At 35.6% G+C, this 19,197-nt stretch overlaps 1 protein-coding gene across 6 annotated transcripts in view; it reads right to left on the bottom strand.

Annotated features, from left to right (window-relative positions):
- The window catches only part of LOC113495972 (pollen-specific leucine-rich repeat extensin-like protein 2), a 54,458-nt gene that overhangs the window by 26,376 nt on the left and 8,885 nt on the right, over window positions 1-19,197 (bottom strand). For all 6 annotated transcript variants that reach the window (XM_026874998.1, XM_026875007.1, XM_026875022.1 and 3 more), the window contains exons 3-6: window positions 9,747-9,926; window positions 7,118-7,290; window positions 4,508-4,651; window positions 3,121-3,307 (exon numbers count right to left, since the gene is read on the bottom strand). In XM_026874998.1, coding sequence (XP_026730799.1) covers window positions 3,121-3,307; window positions 4,508-4,651; window positions 7,118-7,290; window positions 9,747-9,926 — 684 coding nt within the window. The remainder of the gene's footprint in view (window positions 1-3,120; window positions 3,308-4,507; window positions 4,652-7,117; window positions 7,291-9,746; window positions 9,927-19,197) is intronic.

Genomic DNA, 19,197 nt, shown 5'->3' with positions numbered 1-19,197 from the left:
GTGTAAAATGAAGGATCTTCACGATCTTTCGTTTAAACCATTTCTATTACATACATAGAATAAATTAAGCGAAGTTTATGTTTGAGACTCTAAATAACGAAAATTGTTTTCCCAGTTGAAACTACGCAAACATCCCTAGTGTTGCTTTCGAAAATAGATCTATTTTGACTGTAGTGACTGTCACTATTAAATCCTTAATGATCAATCAGCATTAAGTAAAACAGTATTAAAGTTAACAACCGTTTTCATAGGCTCACACAGCCATAAACATATAAGTTTAAATGTCTATGTAATATGTGTAATATCAACGTAGGTTGTACAGATTGGAAGATTGCGTCGTCTTCATTGGATTACATCAGCGCCAGCGTAGACCTCATCATCTCGTTATCAACTAAATCGCGAATTAAATTCTATCTCAACCTAGTTCGCTGTAAAATGACAAATGAAAGTTTCAATGTTTTGCTGACGATGATAAATGTTTGATACTCAATCACGCCTCGGCTTAACGACAGGGGGTTTTCATTTTCTAGATGTTGCTTCCGTATTTGATTGAAAAAATGAACGCTTTTTCATTCGGACAGACAAAGGATTATTTCTATAGAATCTACTAGTAAAAAAAAAAGTATTCTTAAGTCCAGAAAAAACACCTAAAAGTGTTTATCTTACCAAGATAATACATTAAATAGCTGGTAAAATCTTTCAGATATTTTGCCTCCTTCGTAACCTAACAAATAATATCTACACAAACAACAGCGCACATTAAGCTCATGAAACAAACGAACAGTCTTAATCAGTTTAATTCCCATGCCGATCTAGTAATTAAAGAGAAACATGGAGTACTTATCTCGTGACAAGTTATAACAGCCCTGAGATACGGCGGACGTTAGTGTTAGACTAATCATTTGGGTACAGATGACTACATCAATTCAGAATTTAAATTAACTTTGTAAGACTAGAATACCTACCGCCTTCTATTCAAGTAAGGCTTGCTGTTGTGGAAGAGAGATGATGCTCTACGCTGCCCATTCCGCGTAGCATGTCGTCTCTTTTCCACAACTCGAACCGTTGCTATGAAAGATCATGATAGCCCCCAATATCAGTAATTGTTGCAGATATATATAAGTGTTCTAACATAGTGAAAACAGGCACGTTATAAATCATGTCTGACGAAAGGAATCGATAACTTAAAATGTAATAACGTAAATGTCGGTTTTCAGCTTTTTCTCGATTACTCTTATAAGTATAAGGTTAATCCCGGATAAAGCTTTGTCTGCGGTTTATGAGATCATCTCTTAAAGATGAAAATGCACAATCGCAAAAACGAATGTTGGAAAATGCTGGTTCAAGTCTGAAAATATTATTCCCTCAGCAAATAATTGAGTCTGACTTACTGACGACCATTTTTATAATTCAATTTATTGATGGATTAGAACGAAGAGAAAGTATGTAACGAAACCCTCACTCCTTTGGCCCAAACAATGATATTATCTCGGGCTGCTAGATAAACAAATCTTCATGTTTCTGTTAATCTCCCTTTTTTGTAATATTAGGCGCCAGTTAAGTCCACATTAACCCGATGCGTCAATCATGTTATGGCATGACGTAATGAAATTATTATAGCCACCATAACACATGACAGACGTAATAAATGGTTGCTCGGCGGAGCACTCATTGTGTGGAAACACATCACTTTTATTGTTAAGCACTTGAAATGCTTTGTGACCCGAATATATTACTTCAGTGCCCTTTGGCGCTCTAAAATCATCGTCGGAATTATTCGGGGTGTTACTAGTCACGCTTTCACTTATTTAAATGTCTAACGAGAGAAAATAGTAATCGAAAAGTGTCGACATAAACTATGAGTCGTAGTAGTAAGTATACTAAGTAGATATTAAGCCATAATCCGCTACAAGTATTCATTATATCGCTACAGGAGTTGCCAAGAGCTCATTAATGATAGGTTTACATAATAATCACAGATAAGGGTGCTATTAAACGATAATCAGACACCAGCACTCTCACGCTGTAGAGGACACAATTTCTATGTCATGACAGCGAACACCTCGCCACATTCGTCCTTTAGATGTAATTAAAACGTTCAGGTAATTACACTATTACAGCAACAGCGTCAGAACAGCTAGTAACAAAACTGGTTATGATATAATATGTATGAGAATCAAGAATAACAATAGAAGTCATTCGTGGAATTATTCCAGAAGAACGTACCTACCTAACTCTTTCGGAAACACAAAAGGCAAGATTTTGTTTTGTGTTATCGCATCGAGATTACGGAGAAATACGGAAGAATCCTCTCGAATAATATAATTATTTCAATTGAACTAGAAGGGACATCCTTATTATCTATATGATTTTAATATAGAAATGAACACACGACGGACACTAAAAAAAAGGTTTTTTCTTTAAAAAATGTTAATTACCGATTACAAGTAAAATGGTATGTATATGGAAAAACGACTCTTACAGATCGACTGTTGAAACTGTTCGACGTAGCCAATAAACGGCGCGATCGGCGGATAATCCTCAGCAATCACGGTCCCACTTGACCCAAATACCAATTCATGTAATGTACCCCGCGGCCCGCCTACGCCGAACGTCAAGCAAGGGTCTAAAATCTTCCCATTACCAATTTACCAAAACCTGCATAGTTTCTCAAACGTTTTAACACTTATCACACTAAACTTGTGGTGTTACCGTTTTAAAATTACTTTTATGGTATTATTCTTTCAGAAGCCGGAAGGTCGGCCATTATACTTAATCATAAAGTTTGTAATCTTGACATTAAAATTCCTTACGTGATCCTTGCAAGGCGACCGTGATTTCCGCGCCTATTTATGTTCGCTCTTAGAATTCCTTTGATACATTTTATTACCCACTTATGAAGTGGTTATTCTAGTTACGTATTTATAAATAATTTACATAGGTACATGGTACATCAATTTACATCATACGCAAACTTCGTAACGAAACAATATTAATTAGCTGTAAAAAATGTTGATTAGATGTTCGTATCACTATGATGACATACTCTCGGCTGAAGAACTATGTGGTTAAGAGGTATGCAATGGTATTATTCTTAAAGTGTATGGTAATGGTACTTACGGGTAAGGGGAAAGGCGCTGGTCTGTGCGCGAGGGGTGCGAAGGGCGGGAGACGCGGAGCTGGTGGCGGCGCGGCGGCGGCAGGAGGAGCTGGTGCGCGCTCCGGCTGCGGCCTCAGGGGGAGTCGCACGGGACCAGTCAGCGGGAACGCGAACACTTGCGACTGCGGCTCAGGAAAGCTCATGGGCCTGGAAACATTCGTCTTTTTAACCTAACCCATACTGGCCATTTTGAAATACCTCATAAATATGTAGAGCACATAAAGTAGGTTAGTTCAATCTTATGGTGTTCAGTCCAATTTTGGACGTAACGCAACTGATGAATGGAAACTTTGGTTGTAGGGATAAATAATTGAGCTTGAAATTGAGAATTGCTTATCCTACTCACACGAAAATATTTAGCCAAACTGATAGACTATATTCCGCTAATTATTACCAACTGTTTGGTATACTAGAATCTATAGTTATAATTAACTACCCAATGAAACGCGAACAAAGATTACTAGCCTTAACAACATCACATACTCACGCTGAACGCCACTTAGCTAATTGGATGGCGTAGGCGTTGGTGAGATCGTATTTAGAACTTCTTTTGTCTCTAAGAGTTCTGATATCGCCCTCATTTCAAACTTCATTAAATTTATAATTTAAAACGTGTTCTCCGCTCAAATTATTATCACTTTGAAACAGGAATCGTTATACACTTCATTATGTAAAATTGTTATGTAAGTATTTCGTGATACTCATATGGGAGTGCCAAGTGGTAAACTTTCGTAGGTCATTTTAGCGCCAAAGCTCATAATCTTTTCCTATAAGTTCTTTGCAATTTTTTTTCATGTTTCAAATACTTTACTAAAACCTAAAATTAGACAAAACCACGTATTTTCTTCTATTGTCCCTTTGATCTCCCTACATATAACACTAAGAATGAACACCAGACATTCTAAGAAACAAGAATAATCGGTCCACTCCGTCGCATTTCAATGTGAACCAACCACAAATACCCAACAAAAGAATTTGATCCGGATTGTTATGTTTTGTATGTACGTAGACATGTTAAACCTCACACAATGATGTTACTCTCCACAGTTTATTGAAGTATTATATACAATACATACACCGATCCACTCACAATTTGTATAGATATCTTGTTCATATATATGAAATGTGAGCGTAGGATGATATTTACAAAATTTTCTTCGTGATAGAGAATTGCGTAATACATTATATCTTTGATCTATCTCAGAAAGGTCAACTATAAATGACAAACCTTTATTTACGTAATCAAAACAAAAGAGGCAGAAAAAATGAACGATTATTATTGCTAAGCATGTTCTTAGACGACGTTCTTTTGTTCCTATTACTTGTATAGGTATAACTATATGTTACCTGGGTTCGTCTCCTCCGTGGCAGATGATGGCGATGCGCTCAGCGTGGGCGCTGCGTGGCGCGAATGCTCCAAGAATGTTGAAGGGGAATCGTCTCTCCATGGGGTCGTCGCGACGCTTCTCCACCACACAGTTCATGCGACCCCTGGAAGTACCACGGACCATTTAACACAACAAACATCAAAGAAGTACAAAAACCTTAATAAATTCCCTCCCCAACACTTTTCAACACTCTTTTTAAGTTTCTTGGAATTCTAATAAAATCTGCCAGCCCTCTCCGAGGTTGTAGAACAAACAACAATAATCAAAACGGCTGATTGGTCGGTACTTTTTATGTAGGTAGACTATAAACCTTTTTCAATTTCTTATTTAATTGCAATTTTTATGTAAAAGGTTTTATTAAAATACCGCCAATCATTAAAATTTTATGAAAGCCTTCAAAAAGCTTTTTCCTATAAAATGGAACGGAAAATGTAGATTAGCTACAGTGTCTTGGTACAGCAAAAAATTAAGAAAACTTAAAATGCCTTAAAACAACGTAATAAAGGTATTTTCAAAGGAATATCTTTATTACATTTTTTAATTGTTTTATACTTTATACTTTTATAATTGTGAGAAAATAAATCGCCGCTAATTTGTCGGATGTTACCTATATTTTCAGATACATGTAAAATCGCCCGCATATTTAAAACACATTACCTACATGTTTATTTTTTTTGTTAAATAGATATTTTTGTTAGTAATTCATAAATGACTAACAAGACCACTGTTGTTGTGTGGAATCATCTAAATGTTTATGATATTATGTCACCAAATGTGACAAACGTGAACGCATATTAATACTTGTCACGTAGTTACAGATAACACGTTAGGTCACGCATATTCCTTCAGATTACCAATGAGGTTGTACTAATGTGATTACATAAGTTTCCCCACTCCCTTCCGCGTAGTTACGGCTAGATATACTAATATCTGACTCCTAACAATATGAGAAATCCGTCAATACCAACTTCGCAAAGTAAGACTGTTGCAACTTTGCGAGATAGCAACAGCACGGCTTATAACGTCGTCCCACTCCCATAACAGTACATACTAGCATTAGTTTAAGACGTGGTTCTGGCTCTCAGGAAGAACTAAGTTAACCGCGTTAGCCCGTTAGAGTTAAACCCTAACCTAAATACAGAGACTTGATTCATTTGGATACAACAATGGCTTGAAAATATATCATAACTACGTGTAACGGAAAAATATTGTTTATTTAAAACACGAAAACGAAACAAACAAAGCGGTTATACGGCTACTTTGAAATCCAGTTCTTTAAATATTTTCCTTAACAGTTTCTAACAATGAAACTGACCTCTTTGTCACAACAAAACTATGTACTAGCACAGCCTCAAATAAAAATATTCGTAACAAGCCAGTTATTGATCGTCGTGTTATTTCACCTACTGCCATTTAACATAACGCCGGTGTTGACTAACATGTCCGTTATTACGGTGCTTCGACGATAGATTCTCATTGAAATGAGTTCCACTTGGCTCATTCGCATTCAAATTTTGTTAATTGGTAAACTAACAGTATAGTGGTTTTTTGTTGTTTACATTTTGTTATTGAATCACCTATTGCAATTTGGCTTTTTTGTTAAAAGTCTGGCTGAATTTGTGCACTTTGCAATGTATATTATTACGTATAACCTATATTACATTAGGTACCTCCTGTATAATACTTATATTCAATAGAAAGTATATAATTAGTAACTAATATTCTCTGACAAATGGCAAAGTTGTGGCAAAAGGAAAACTTTGTAGACGGTCGAAAAACATTAATAAATATTATAAATAACCTTTTAACTTAAACATGACATAATATGCGGTCAGTTTTAAACAGTTTCACAATCACAAGCATAACAAACCTTCAAGGTTAGATGACGAAAACGTTCTAAATTACGATGCACAGAGAATTGAAGACAACCTGACCTCTTTCATACATTATCTTTTGACAAAACAAGTTCTGTGTAATCCGAAGCTTAGTTGTTTTCCTAGACTAAGTACGTGCTCCCAAATTTTGTGTGTTTAATTCTAACAATATTACATTATAAGATAGTTGTGGAGGAAGCTATAAATATTAAGTAGTGAGTGTAAACTTGAACGTTATAGTATAATTACAGGAGCACCTGGTGGCGAAGTTAAGATGTACTACACTCGAGAAACTAGTCGTGAGCTCAGTAAGTTAGCACAAGTTCGTGGTGATTTAGCAAACTGCAAAATATAAACTTACTTCTTATACAAGAGGCAACCTCTTTCTTCCCGTCACCAAAGTTTTTAAGTTGTTTTTTAGTACACAAAATCAAGATATAAGTTTTTACGAATGCCGTTTAAACTTGACTGATATCATCATATTTGTAGCGTATCACGTCTTACTTCTACGACTGCTAATATTTCAAACATTCTATTATCATTAAAGAAATCTAGAAAGAGAGCGGGATCAATCTTGAGGTAGGACTAGGTGCAATTAGGGACCGACTTGTTTCATAATGAAACCAGATTGGTGATTTCTTCTCCTTAAATCCGATCCTGTAAAACCTTTTTAGAGGATTCTATATGTAACTTACTTCTGGTTGTTCGCGAGGAAGGCGCCGGCGAGCTCATCAAGGTCGAACTGTATGGGCAGTTTAAACATGGGCCGCACCGCGTCTAGCTCATCTTCCTCCTCCGCTGAGCTGTCAGACTCCGAGCTGTCCTCGCTGGCAGAGTTCGGGGAATCGTTCCTTTCGTCGTCTATTTTCTGAAAAATTTGGAAGACATATTCAGTAATCGGACGTTTGGTCACTAATTAGTAATTTGGATCAAAATAGAACCGACATACGTATTAATTTGGACTAAAACAAGAACGGTATTCGTCATAGATAAATGATTAATTAAAAAAGACACACTTTCATTCAATCTTCTAAGAGAAACGGAAAATAGTAATGACAATAAAAAAAAAGATGACAGAAAGAGGAGAGACCACTGAAATTGAATTTGTTATTTGTCCTCAAATTAATAGTTATAACTTCTACACGTTCTTTTTGGTATTCTTGTAGGTAAATGTCAGTTTTCTACAAAAAATATACAAAAAGTAAAATAACTAAATATCATAGTAAAAATGTCGACGAGGGTTACGTAACTTGTACCTATAAGAGTCGGATCTATAGTGCAATTCAGCAATACGTCAGAAATAGGAAGCTTCGGAACTTAACCTTACACATTTGACCTGACCATCCCTAGAAAGGCAGCTTTCTCCAACGAGCCTTATAATGGAAGCGAAAGTTCCCGATACTTTAAGCGATTTATTCAAAATCCGTTTGCCATATTAATGTTATTTTTGGTTATGTCATAAAAATGATGCGCTAAATTGCATTTAACACTTAATGGAAAAGCGACGTGTGAAACAAGAACATAATATATCTCGTTCTGTGCTGTTTACCCGGTACAATGGGTTCGGACATCCTGCGCGAGACAATGCGCCCGCGAGCCATTGTTCCACCGCCCTCCGTTTGTAAATATTACTAACATTCGGATAGATAGCTCATCGTTGAATCAGCCTATGTCTATGCAAATCTTATTATTGTATTGAATGAATATCAGTCCAGCGTATTGTGTTCGGCATCGACCTTACCTCAGTTCATGATGCCGCCTTTTGAGATTTCTTGCCGCGTTGCTTCATGTGCAACAACAACCTCTTGTATAAGCCCGAAGCTTCGCGCACGCTAACAATTTATTGCATAGACTGAACATAGATTATATTATTATACGTTAGGATGCACCGCGTAACTAAATTACATCGCTACAAGAATTAATTATGCACTTTATATACCAGGTAACCTCTGTTATTTTATCTGTAAGTACTCGTATACATAAACACTAACAATTACATGTTTCCGGTACTCTAGTCAAATTATAAAAAAAATATGTTTTCTGGTTTAGAGTGATACTAATTTATAGTATTACGGTTCCCGTAGTGTCAGTTCTAAGAGATCTGTGTAATATCTAATATATATTTCTACACGGACTCTTCTTATGCTGAACCATGAAATTCACATATCTGTCTCATTCAGACAAAGGGCCAATATCCGTAGGCCATACAAATATTTATTCGACGTCATGATTCTAACAAGCCGTTTGTTCAAATACGCGACCCTGATCTAGCGATTTTTCATGTTATTTTAAAACAAATAAATAAATAATTCAAAAATAAAAAGAACGTTTTTAAATTAAAAAAAAATCTGTTTTCTCTTCACAGTATGTCAAAAGCACTAAACTGTAAACTCATATGGACATATGCATTTAAAGCCTTCATGTCATTTCGCGTTCATCGTTATCTGGGCAATACAAATAATACAAAGTGGCCGCTTTCACGTGGTGCAACCGTCGAGCGCTCGCCACCGCTCAGCCGCGAGAGAAAGCAACCTGACGTCAACAATATAACACAACTGACAAATGCAACGATACCAAACCTACGTATTTACATAAAACAACTAAATACTTACATCACCCAATAACATTTTTAATCGAATCAATTTGTAACTTAAATAACGCAATTATCTCCATTCATAATTTCAAGTTTCCCGTAATACAGAATGTTCTTGGACCTTTCACGCTCAATTCTGCTAAGTGAAACTATTCACTGGCCTTAACCAATCGGTAATATGGCGTCAACACTTTTACTATTATCTACTAATTTAAAAAGACACCAAACTGAATGGAGTTCTAGAAATCTTTGAATAACAATCGTAATTGGTGGCAAAGTTCATTACCCGCAGTTTCTAGGAATGGACTTAGAATAGAGAGTCGTAGTTACACTAACTTTAGTGGCTATTAAAGAGGTGCTAGGTGTGCCGACTTGTAATACATTACATTTATTTCATTAGTTTGCCATTCGCTCTTTTTGAATGTTGTCAAATCAGGTAAAAATAATTTTATTTTAAAATTGCACACGTTTTAAAGCCTATTAGAAAAAAGTTCTTGTTACCGTCTGTAAAGGACATAAGTACGTCCGGCATAATCCTTCGCTTACCCAAGCGAGAGGATTATCCAGGATAAAAATAAAGAAATCCAAAATACTCTTGCGTCTGTCTGTGGCACTTCCGTTCTCAATACCCTGTTTACGTCTACAGTTTTGCCTTAAAAACGATTACTAAAATGTTACGAAAAGTTACGTAAATATTGGTAAATAACACAGAAAACATCGTGGGAACTCACCTGTAATTTTTCTTCATCAACTTTAGACTCGGCATGGTTGAGTGCGTCGTCTTTGAGCTGGCTGCCGGCGACGGGCGCGGCCTGGCTCGGCTGCGCAGGCGCCGACGATAGCTCCGGGACCGCGGACGGCGGCGGCACGCCGTGCAGTGCGTGTGCATTGTTTATAGGTAGAGGCTCGTCCTAAAAATAAAAAAATACTCATCAAAAAACATCCTCCACAACAAATATATAAAATTACCTTAACTGTTTCTATTACACGTATCTAATAAGCCATAAAATGTATGACCTTTAAACCTCATATCTTTATGCCTCTTTACTGCAAACACGTGGGCTCGAAGTGAACCTACATTATAACAGTAAAGATCAACGAAATCATGACAAAAATAGACTTTTTATAGTTAAACCTAATATCAAAGGCCTATTTCTAATCGAGTTTTACGATTACCTAACCACTTTCCTTAGTTAATTGAATATTCCTAGAACTTTTTTTAAATCTTATAGGTATTAAAAAGATAAATTGATCGAATCGAAAGAGGTTTAAAAACTTTATACCTCAGAAAAACTTTTTGAAAACTCTTTCGATCTCACGATCTTATACCGATAGCATATAAGTCTGTTACTGAATCAGACCCACTGTCTGAGGAACTCTATTATTAAATAACGCGGCGCGAGCCACAAGTCTGTAAATTAGGATGTGTTTGCATACAATGCTCTACGTAGAGCCCGGAGGTTTAAATCACTTAATCAAATCAAATAACAAGGTCACTCCTACAGAAGCCGTATTCTAGAAGTTTAATCCGAATGCTGTGATACTAAAGCTATTTACCACGTAAAAACTTTTTGTTGACGACTATTTTAAAATTATTTAGGAAACCTTTGCAAAATCGTAATTTCTTGAACAAATTAAAGTTGAAGCGTTGCCAACCTCGCCGCTCACTTTTAGCGCAAAAACCATCAAAGTGCTCATCGCAAAATGGCGGATGCCTTTTCATGCAGCCAACCTCTTACGTAACCTGCGTACGTAGGCTATATTGACGTACCTACGTATTTACCTACACCCGGTATCGCGGCTCATCATTGTTCATGTCAATTGCTGTGTTCTCATTGGATAATGACTAGAGTTCGCCGGTGCCAGTCATGCAAAAATAAAAACATCTATTCTATCTACGTATGTTTACATGTATATATTTCTTGCCACTTCTAAAATGGGTTTTCCCAAATGTAAAGTAAATTAGTATCTAAGAGTACTCTTAAACTTTGATGTGTAAATTAAACAACTTTAATACGTAAATGTTTTATTTGGATTTTGTTCTCCTTATTTCAATTTATGGATTTACCACATCGTAAAGGGACTTAACTAATTAAAACTTTATCCTTAGACATTAAGTTGTTGAAACTAAGTTAAATTTGAACTCAAACCAGACAGACTACAATATTTATAAGTGCGGTAAGCAAGTTACGGTTCATTTATACAAGGCAATTCTTAAGCTTTTTTTTGTCGTTGCCTTTAAAATATTTCTACAGAGCTGTGGTAACATTAAATTACAAAAACAACCTAAATTATATGATGATATCTTAGTCACAATTCATCTTCTCCTACTCTTGTCAGCGAGACATATTTGAGTGTATCTTCAACAAGATTATGCATGCCACGAGCAATGCGCCTACGCAACCCTCCGCCTTTTGAAATAATAGTAATACGACGGCTAAAGTCAACATCTTTATCCCACAGCGTGATTGTTGAAATATGAAGGTTTAGTCATGTTTGAAATATGTGCGGCGTATCATATGACATATTGCGGTATTGTGATGGGCGAAGGATTCACCGGTTCGTGTAAATCTTGCCAGATTTCACAGAGATAGTTACGTATCTGTGGAAATGGTGTTCTGTATGTAGTACCAGCGGAAGGCAGCGGAGCGCGAAGTGTTTGCGACCGCAGCTGATAGAAAACGTCGATTACGTCGCCAACTATTGTCGCATTGTGCGCTACGCCCACAACACTTTTACTGGATTTACGAAACGTTTTAAACATTTAATAGTTATTGTTACTTGAACGACAAACGTTGCGTGATAACGAGGAAATTGCACCTCTCACAAAGACAGAAAGTCAGTACGTCAACGGTCTCAACGCAGTCTATAGAGAAAACACTTAGCTTGATCACAATTATTTATATAGAATATGTTATGCGATTTGCGTGCGTTTGCCGGATAAAATAGCTCCGATATTTAATTCTGTACGCAACTTCGCGTATAAATACATAAGTAGCAGCTAGTAACGCTTGCATTGTGAATACCAATTGTGATTGTACCATGTGAATGACACAACAAAAATAAACGATTGATATGTAGCAAAAAACAATTACATTTCTAGATATGTTGTAAGTCTCAATATCTGTAAGAAATACTCTGTAACGCTAGTTAGGCATTAGACAGTGCCTGCCAATCATGAATTGAACTATCTGACCTTGAAAAGAAATAAGACTTAGGAAACAGGAAAATACTGGTCTGATATAAAAAGTTATTTGCAATTTTTTTATATAATTTCCACTATCGAATGCCTATATATGTTTTACAAAAGTATTTTTTAAATAAAATCCTATGAGTTTGATATTATTGTGCTGAAGCTACGTAGTTTACTCACTTCACCATATTTCAACATGTACTACAATTTCGTTAATATGTTAATAACAATAGCGTCCACTAAATAACGGGTAACAAATGTAACCTCGTACTGGTTTACAAGAGCAAGATCTCACGTCAACACTGCCTTTAATTTAATTGTTTAGCATTAATACAATGACTGCCATATCCCACATATTTGACGACTATGGTTACTAGGCAATTGTGACTAACAGTTAACATCTTAAGAAAGTTTCAGAACTCAGTCGTATGTTTTGTTTAGTTGTGTTAAGGCTACACAGAACTTATAACTTCGTTGTTTTATATAGTTTGAAACAATCTGGGAGAACAATGTCGGTGTAATCCTTATAGCAGTGTTATAATGAAATTGTACAACATTAACACAACTCATAATAACACAAATAACCCTCGACTTCGCCATCAACAACATATGTTTCTGTACACATATAATAAAGTTACTTTGACGATATGTAAACATTGTTTTTATATAAATTAATACTTCAGCTCAAAGAATTTATGATAATTTGACAAATCAATATTCGATTCGATCGATTTGTCATCCATGGAAAAACCGAATACGCTTTAAGAATCCACATGCATGTAACTAGCTCATGACACATCTAATTATTTCAAACAATATTGTTTTGACTAAGATGCTAGACAGCCTTTTTCCCCTCTCCTTAAATTTTTGCGTGTACGACGGGGTCCTTATTGGTCTTTAACATGATTTTTACCATCCCTGTAATTACTTATAGTAGTATTTAATAAAGGGAATCGTGTTGAGTATTGACAAGCCACACATTGTACTTAAGTTTCAAGTAATCAGATTTTATCAGCAATTTTGCAGTCGTTACCCATTTAATTAAGCCGGTAGATAGTTTGATAGATTAGTATCTGAAATAATTAAACTAGTATAGTCTCTTAACAAAACAATTATTTTGTAAGTTACATGTGTTTTGCTAAACTAGTCTATCCGATACCAGTGAAACTAAGAGAAAGAATGTACTCGATCCCGTCATTGTACACCTAAGATCTAAGCTAGCATTACATGTAATAACATATGAGGGAGCCTCATGTTAAGCACTTGTTGGAATCAACCGAGCATAAACAATGTTAATTAAAGTACGATGGCGAGTCAATAATTAGACGATGACAGCGCAGTGGGAGGCGCGGGTGGACGGATGCGAGGAAGATCATTGTGATGCGCGTGTGCGGAAAATCGCCCGCTTCCGTTCAAACGAGCGCTCATCTAATACTTTAAAACATAGGTATTTTTATTCTAAAGATTGAAGGTAAGACTGCGCAAACACTTAGCTCAAAGGTTACCGCCTAATGTCAGTGATCGTTGTTTAATAATACTACTTGTACAGTCTTGGCCACGGCCACCTATATTAAATGCCATCTTTTTTATAAAGCTTGACATTTTTAATTTTGGAATATTTATTTTGCAATCTTATAATTCACACTGCAATTGTACATTGCAATGTTAATAATAAGATTGTTTAACATAAATAACCATGCGTGAAGTCATTTAACACAAACGCATGTATGAAGTATACTTTAACAAGTGAATAAAAATAATTTCGTTGTTACAATGCTTTGATTTCCTCAAGTTATATGAATTTAAAAACATGGAACGTTTGTACGCAGCTAGGATCTACTTTATGACTTTTTAAACAATCATGTTAAAAAATGAGTAATTGAAAAAATGAAGCCGTAAATATTGTTTTTATCCTCCTTACTGTACCCACAGATTGTTTAATGCTTCAGCCGCGTCATGTTCACCTGTTCACTAAAGAAATCTCGCCGATTGTTATGAGAATCAAATGATTTTTATTTCTGAAAGAAACAATTGAGAGTTTCTCCTGCCAATAGGATTCGTTGAAAGGTTCTCATTGTAATGAGTAGTGAACAGGCCAAGTACGTGTTAATTTTCAATACAATCGGTCACGGCGACTGACTCAAGGACTTTACGCCTTTTAAATGTTTACATACCAACTCGCCGGTATTGCCGAAAACATTGTGACTCAAGTTATTAAACGTCAGCTATTATTAATATCGTATGTACATGTGAGAGCAGGATATCATATTCAAATATAATAATAATATTAAATACCAGTCGTTTAACAGCCATCGAATAAGTTCCGGTTAATTTTATTGTAGAACTATTTACGCGGACTTTGTGAATATTACTGCTGAAAAGTCCTAATATCTTAAACTAAGGTCAGTACTTATTGTGTATTGAGAACTGTCGTTATTGTTCAAGGAACTGACCTTCCAGGCTGTACGAAATCTATGTAAATATAGACAATCTTGCACGTTTATAGTATTCTATTTAAATCGTCGGCTAACAAACCTTCGAAAGCATACCTATACAAAATTTTAACATGACCAAGTAAGTAGAAAATGTTATCTAGCGCAGATAAACAATTAATATTTGATTTAAATTCAATTCAAACTCAGCAAGCGACAGGAACATTAAAACATCAATCATTTGTGAGTGCTATAAATACTGCACTATTTGCTGCACTGTAACATTGAAACAGAAGAACGTACCTATTAACATTTATGTAAAACAATCTTGTACACAAAACTAATTCTATAACAGTTATTTAAATGACAAAACTCTACCTGAGGAAACAACATTTATGGATGCTCTGCATTTGGTATCGTTTTCATTTATTTTTTGTTAAGCAGTACGCATTTTATATACACGGTGATTTTTAGTCGTCTTACAAAAGCAGCCCAGTTTATGTATCCGATGTAAAATACCCCTAGGCGCGATTATTATTTTTTTATCTTCAACTAAGATAATAGGTACGGAGAAAAATTAAACAAGAGAAATCTGAAACATACTCTTCAAAATGATAAAAACGCCGCTGCCCGCGCCCCTCACCATTGTTACAGGGCTCGCAACAGAGCTGTGTTTCTAAACCTACGAATTGCATAATAATATTGGATAAAAATTGCATTTTAAAGTTTTTCAAATCTCATAAATACCTATTTTTTTATCATGCACGTGTTCTAGTTATTGGATACATGAACTGGGTTGCTTTTGTAAGACGACTAAAAAATCACGGTGTATATAAAGAGACCCGGTCCAAAACAGGTCTTACACTAAGACACCTAGTTTATAACTTTCAACTAAAATGTGGTCAGGCATCCACCTTTCTTTATCGAAGAAAAGACATAGGCCCAAGATTACTACAGAACTATTGTAAAATGTAGAGACAAATAATGATATCTGATTGTAAATTTTGTAATATTGATTCTAGATTAGATTATTCTAGAATATTATATTGTCAGGAAAACCATACATCATGCATACATCCTCATAGCTCATTTATACTTGATTTAAATAACATACACGTTGCGTGAAATTGTACAAACGGAACAAACAGTATACATACCTACATAAGACAATCACTATGTACACACATGCACTAACAATAAAAACAAATATATATGTGTCGACTAACATATTATTATAAATATATTTCCGGCGATTGCACTGTCAATGGAGAAACTTCGCTAATCCCCGATATAATATTACTTATAATATTTATGAAACTAGGAAATATTGCGTGCATATAAAAGGAAAGTAAAAAATTGGTAACAAATATTTTCAATGACTTATATTAAAATAGCTTTTCCTCGCGGTTTCGCCAGCTTGGGTATTTATTATAGCCGCAAAAATATTACCAGCCTAACGTAGTCGGATAAGGGCATTCTGTCTTAATCCAAGATTTCAGCTACTTCCATACCAAATATCGTCGAAATAGATCAAGCTATTTCATTGCGAAGATATGTATAACAACGTACACACATACATACAAACGCTCTCACTTACTTTCGCATGTATAATAATAGTGTGAACAATATAAAACAAGTGAAAATCAGTACTGTTCGTTGTAATGACCCATCCCAGAGGAAGTACTCTACGTGTAGTCGTAATTACAAGTGTCGTGTGTAATTCTGGGCTCCGAGGAACTGGACTAAAGGATTATGCTAAGCCCAGAGAGCAGCATCTATCAGGACGATAGGATACCGGGATTATCCTTTCACATCTTGCACGCGGTAACTAAATAATAGGAAAGAGAAAGGCTTTGTGTGGCGCTGACCGTTGTCTAACATATACTACCTCTTTGTGTTACACATAAATTATACATAAATCTATGCACAACAATAGAATCTATTCATTATATAACATTAGTTCAGCAGACAAAATCACTTTTCTCATATGAAAAGGTGTCTATTTTTGCCGACGTTCACGTTTTAAGAGTTATAGACATGTTTACGTCTACATTGCTCGTAAAGAAGGTTACATTACATTATTCTTACAATAAATCGATTACTTTATGTGACCAGTCTATAAATAAACAGTAAAAGAAGTTCAAGCTAAGAAAATAACAGCTAAAATGCTGAGTTTATCTTCGATTGAATATTTTTTAAAGAATAGTTCGCTCTCAGTAATATTGACTAATATGGAAGATAGAACATAAGAGAAACCGTAATCTTATTAGTATTTATTAGACACACTATTAACAACAAAACTAGACCATCAAAATCTGAAATTCTATGCTTGTGAATGGAGTTCGCGTCAAAATTGTATTTTTTCGTGTGTACCTTTGTTCGGCTGGCTCGTACATTCACATACTTTTAAATCCCTTCAAAGCCACAAAGTTCTTAAGCGAATCCGTTCATTAGTATTGCATTTCAGATCTTCATCATCTACTCTAAAGATAATCATTTGCATGGGAAACGAACTGACTACCTTGTAAAATTTCTCCACACACTGACTCGTACCTTTCATAAAACACCGTTTTGTTGAGACTCCAATTAAGTGCTCGTATAAATAAATCACATAAAGAAACAGCAACGTTAACTATAGACGGTCAGCAAGCTTATACGTATGTCAAAGCTTTAACTTACAATACCGATATACTACACATTCCGCATAACAATGAGGCGCCGCACAAAAATAACATACAAGTGTAAAGAAATGTGGTCGCGTGGTGAACCACACATACACACATACATACAGCAGTATCTACATTTGAAATTCGTTAGACGCAAGAAACAAAAGAAAAGGAAAGAAAGTCCAGCCATTGTACTCCAGCCGGTAACTATTGAGCTGTGCCTAAATGAGACAAATAACAGAAACACCGTCATGCTACAATCTAAGAAACAATCACATGAAACCAAAAATGAAACATAATAATGTACTGCTGACCGAATTTTAGTCACGAAGGATTTTAAACAAGGCTAGCTGATTTCTCGAAACCGGCCATCTGAGAAAAATACATATATGTGCGTACATATGTATGTACTAGAGTTTTTGCTAACATAGTTACACGGTGTTCGTATTCATAAATGGCTATTTACCCTATAATTAAATGAAATCATTTATTCTGCAAGTAAGATATAACATAACTTTTATATGTCTTTTTTGAAAACGCTCAGTCGACGAGTTGTTTGATTTTTAATTCATTTTACAGAATTTTATACTTAATATTGCAGTCTACACGAAAAATAATCCAATTTTCATTGTGAAATTTGGTACGGAGCCAAAAACATGCCTTAATAAAAATGCTCTTTTTAAATAATTTCTACGTTTGGTATAACAGCAAAATAATATTTTATTAGGGTAGTTTTATTCGTTGCATAGGCAACATTTTGTTTTCAAAACTTCAATCCCAAAATAATTAATTGTATTAGTTGCTTTTGATCGCTCTGCAGTGTCTCATTACACAACACTTATAAAAATGAGGTTAGGTATCGTTTGACGCCCTATAAATGGTATTGAAGGCAGTAACTCCAGTAACGAGTAACTCCAAACGCACATGACACTACCATGTGTCACGAAGTGATGCATCCGCTTAAGGGTTCAACGACCGCCAGCCGCCGGCGACTTTCGCTACAAATACATAATCACCAGCCCAAGCTGGTATTTGTGCATTACACATAAGTCTCTAGATGTAGCGTCGCTGACCTTTGACATAACCACTGCAATCCTCTTTGATCGTTAAAATTTTGCCTTGGAGCTAGAACACATCATAACGCGCCTAAGTATTATTTACTTTATTAAGTACTGGCCTTTAGGATGTTCCCTATTTCAAGCAATATTCATATAACCCGTTAAAACTATTTTTGAAACAGTTTTTTTTAAACGTCTTTTCCGTGGTAATTACTTGAAATATTACCGATTGAGGTAGGTCATTGTTTTTTTCTTTGAAAATGTTTTGCTGATTGAGACATAATTTGTACGCACATTATACGTATATTAGACGTGACTAACGTGATTATAAACTATTGTCTACGAGCAACTCTAACAATTATTTTTGTACGTGTGTCATGTTGCAAAGTTTTGTAGAGATTTACAATATTTTATAAATAATTTAAGAGTCGCAGACAAGTGGCAAAATAACGTGCGATTATAGAACAAAGTTCACGAAAAGGCACGAGAAACTACGAAACCTAGCCTCGGGCTTAATAACAAAGTTAAGTAAGTAACAACCGACGGACTCTCGATAAAACATAGCAGGTACCATCAGCTTTCGTAACAGCACGTTACAAAAACGTTAGTTTAAAAACCACGATCAGAGTCAATCCTATGTTCTGTGTAGAAATTCAAGGTGATCCGGTCGACGCAACTTGCCACGTCCTCAATACCCCGCGAACTCTACACAAACTTACAAACAGACATGCACCGAACGTGTGTTGGTACGTATATGAGTCACATTGCGGTAACGAATGTCCACACATCGTGTAGACTTGTAACAAGCTTTTGTTACCGCGAACCTTCGACGT

The sequence above is a fragment of the Trichoplusia ni genome, chromosome 1 (assembly GCF_003590095.1).
Source record: "Trichoplusia ni isolate ovarian cell line Hi5 chromosome 1, tn1, whole genome shotgun sequence".
Classification (NCBI taxonomy): Eukaryota; Metazoa; Arthropoda; class Insecta; order Lepidoptera; family Noctuidae; genus Trichoplusia; species Trichoplusia ni.
The sequence above is the reverse complement of the archived record's forward strand: the minus strand, read 5'-3'. Positions and strand labels throughout refer to the sequence as shown.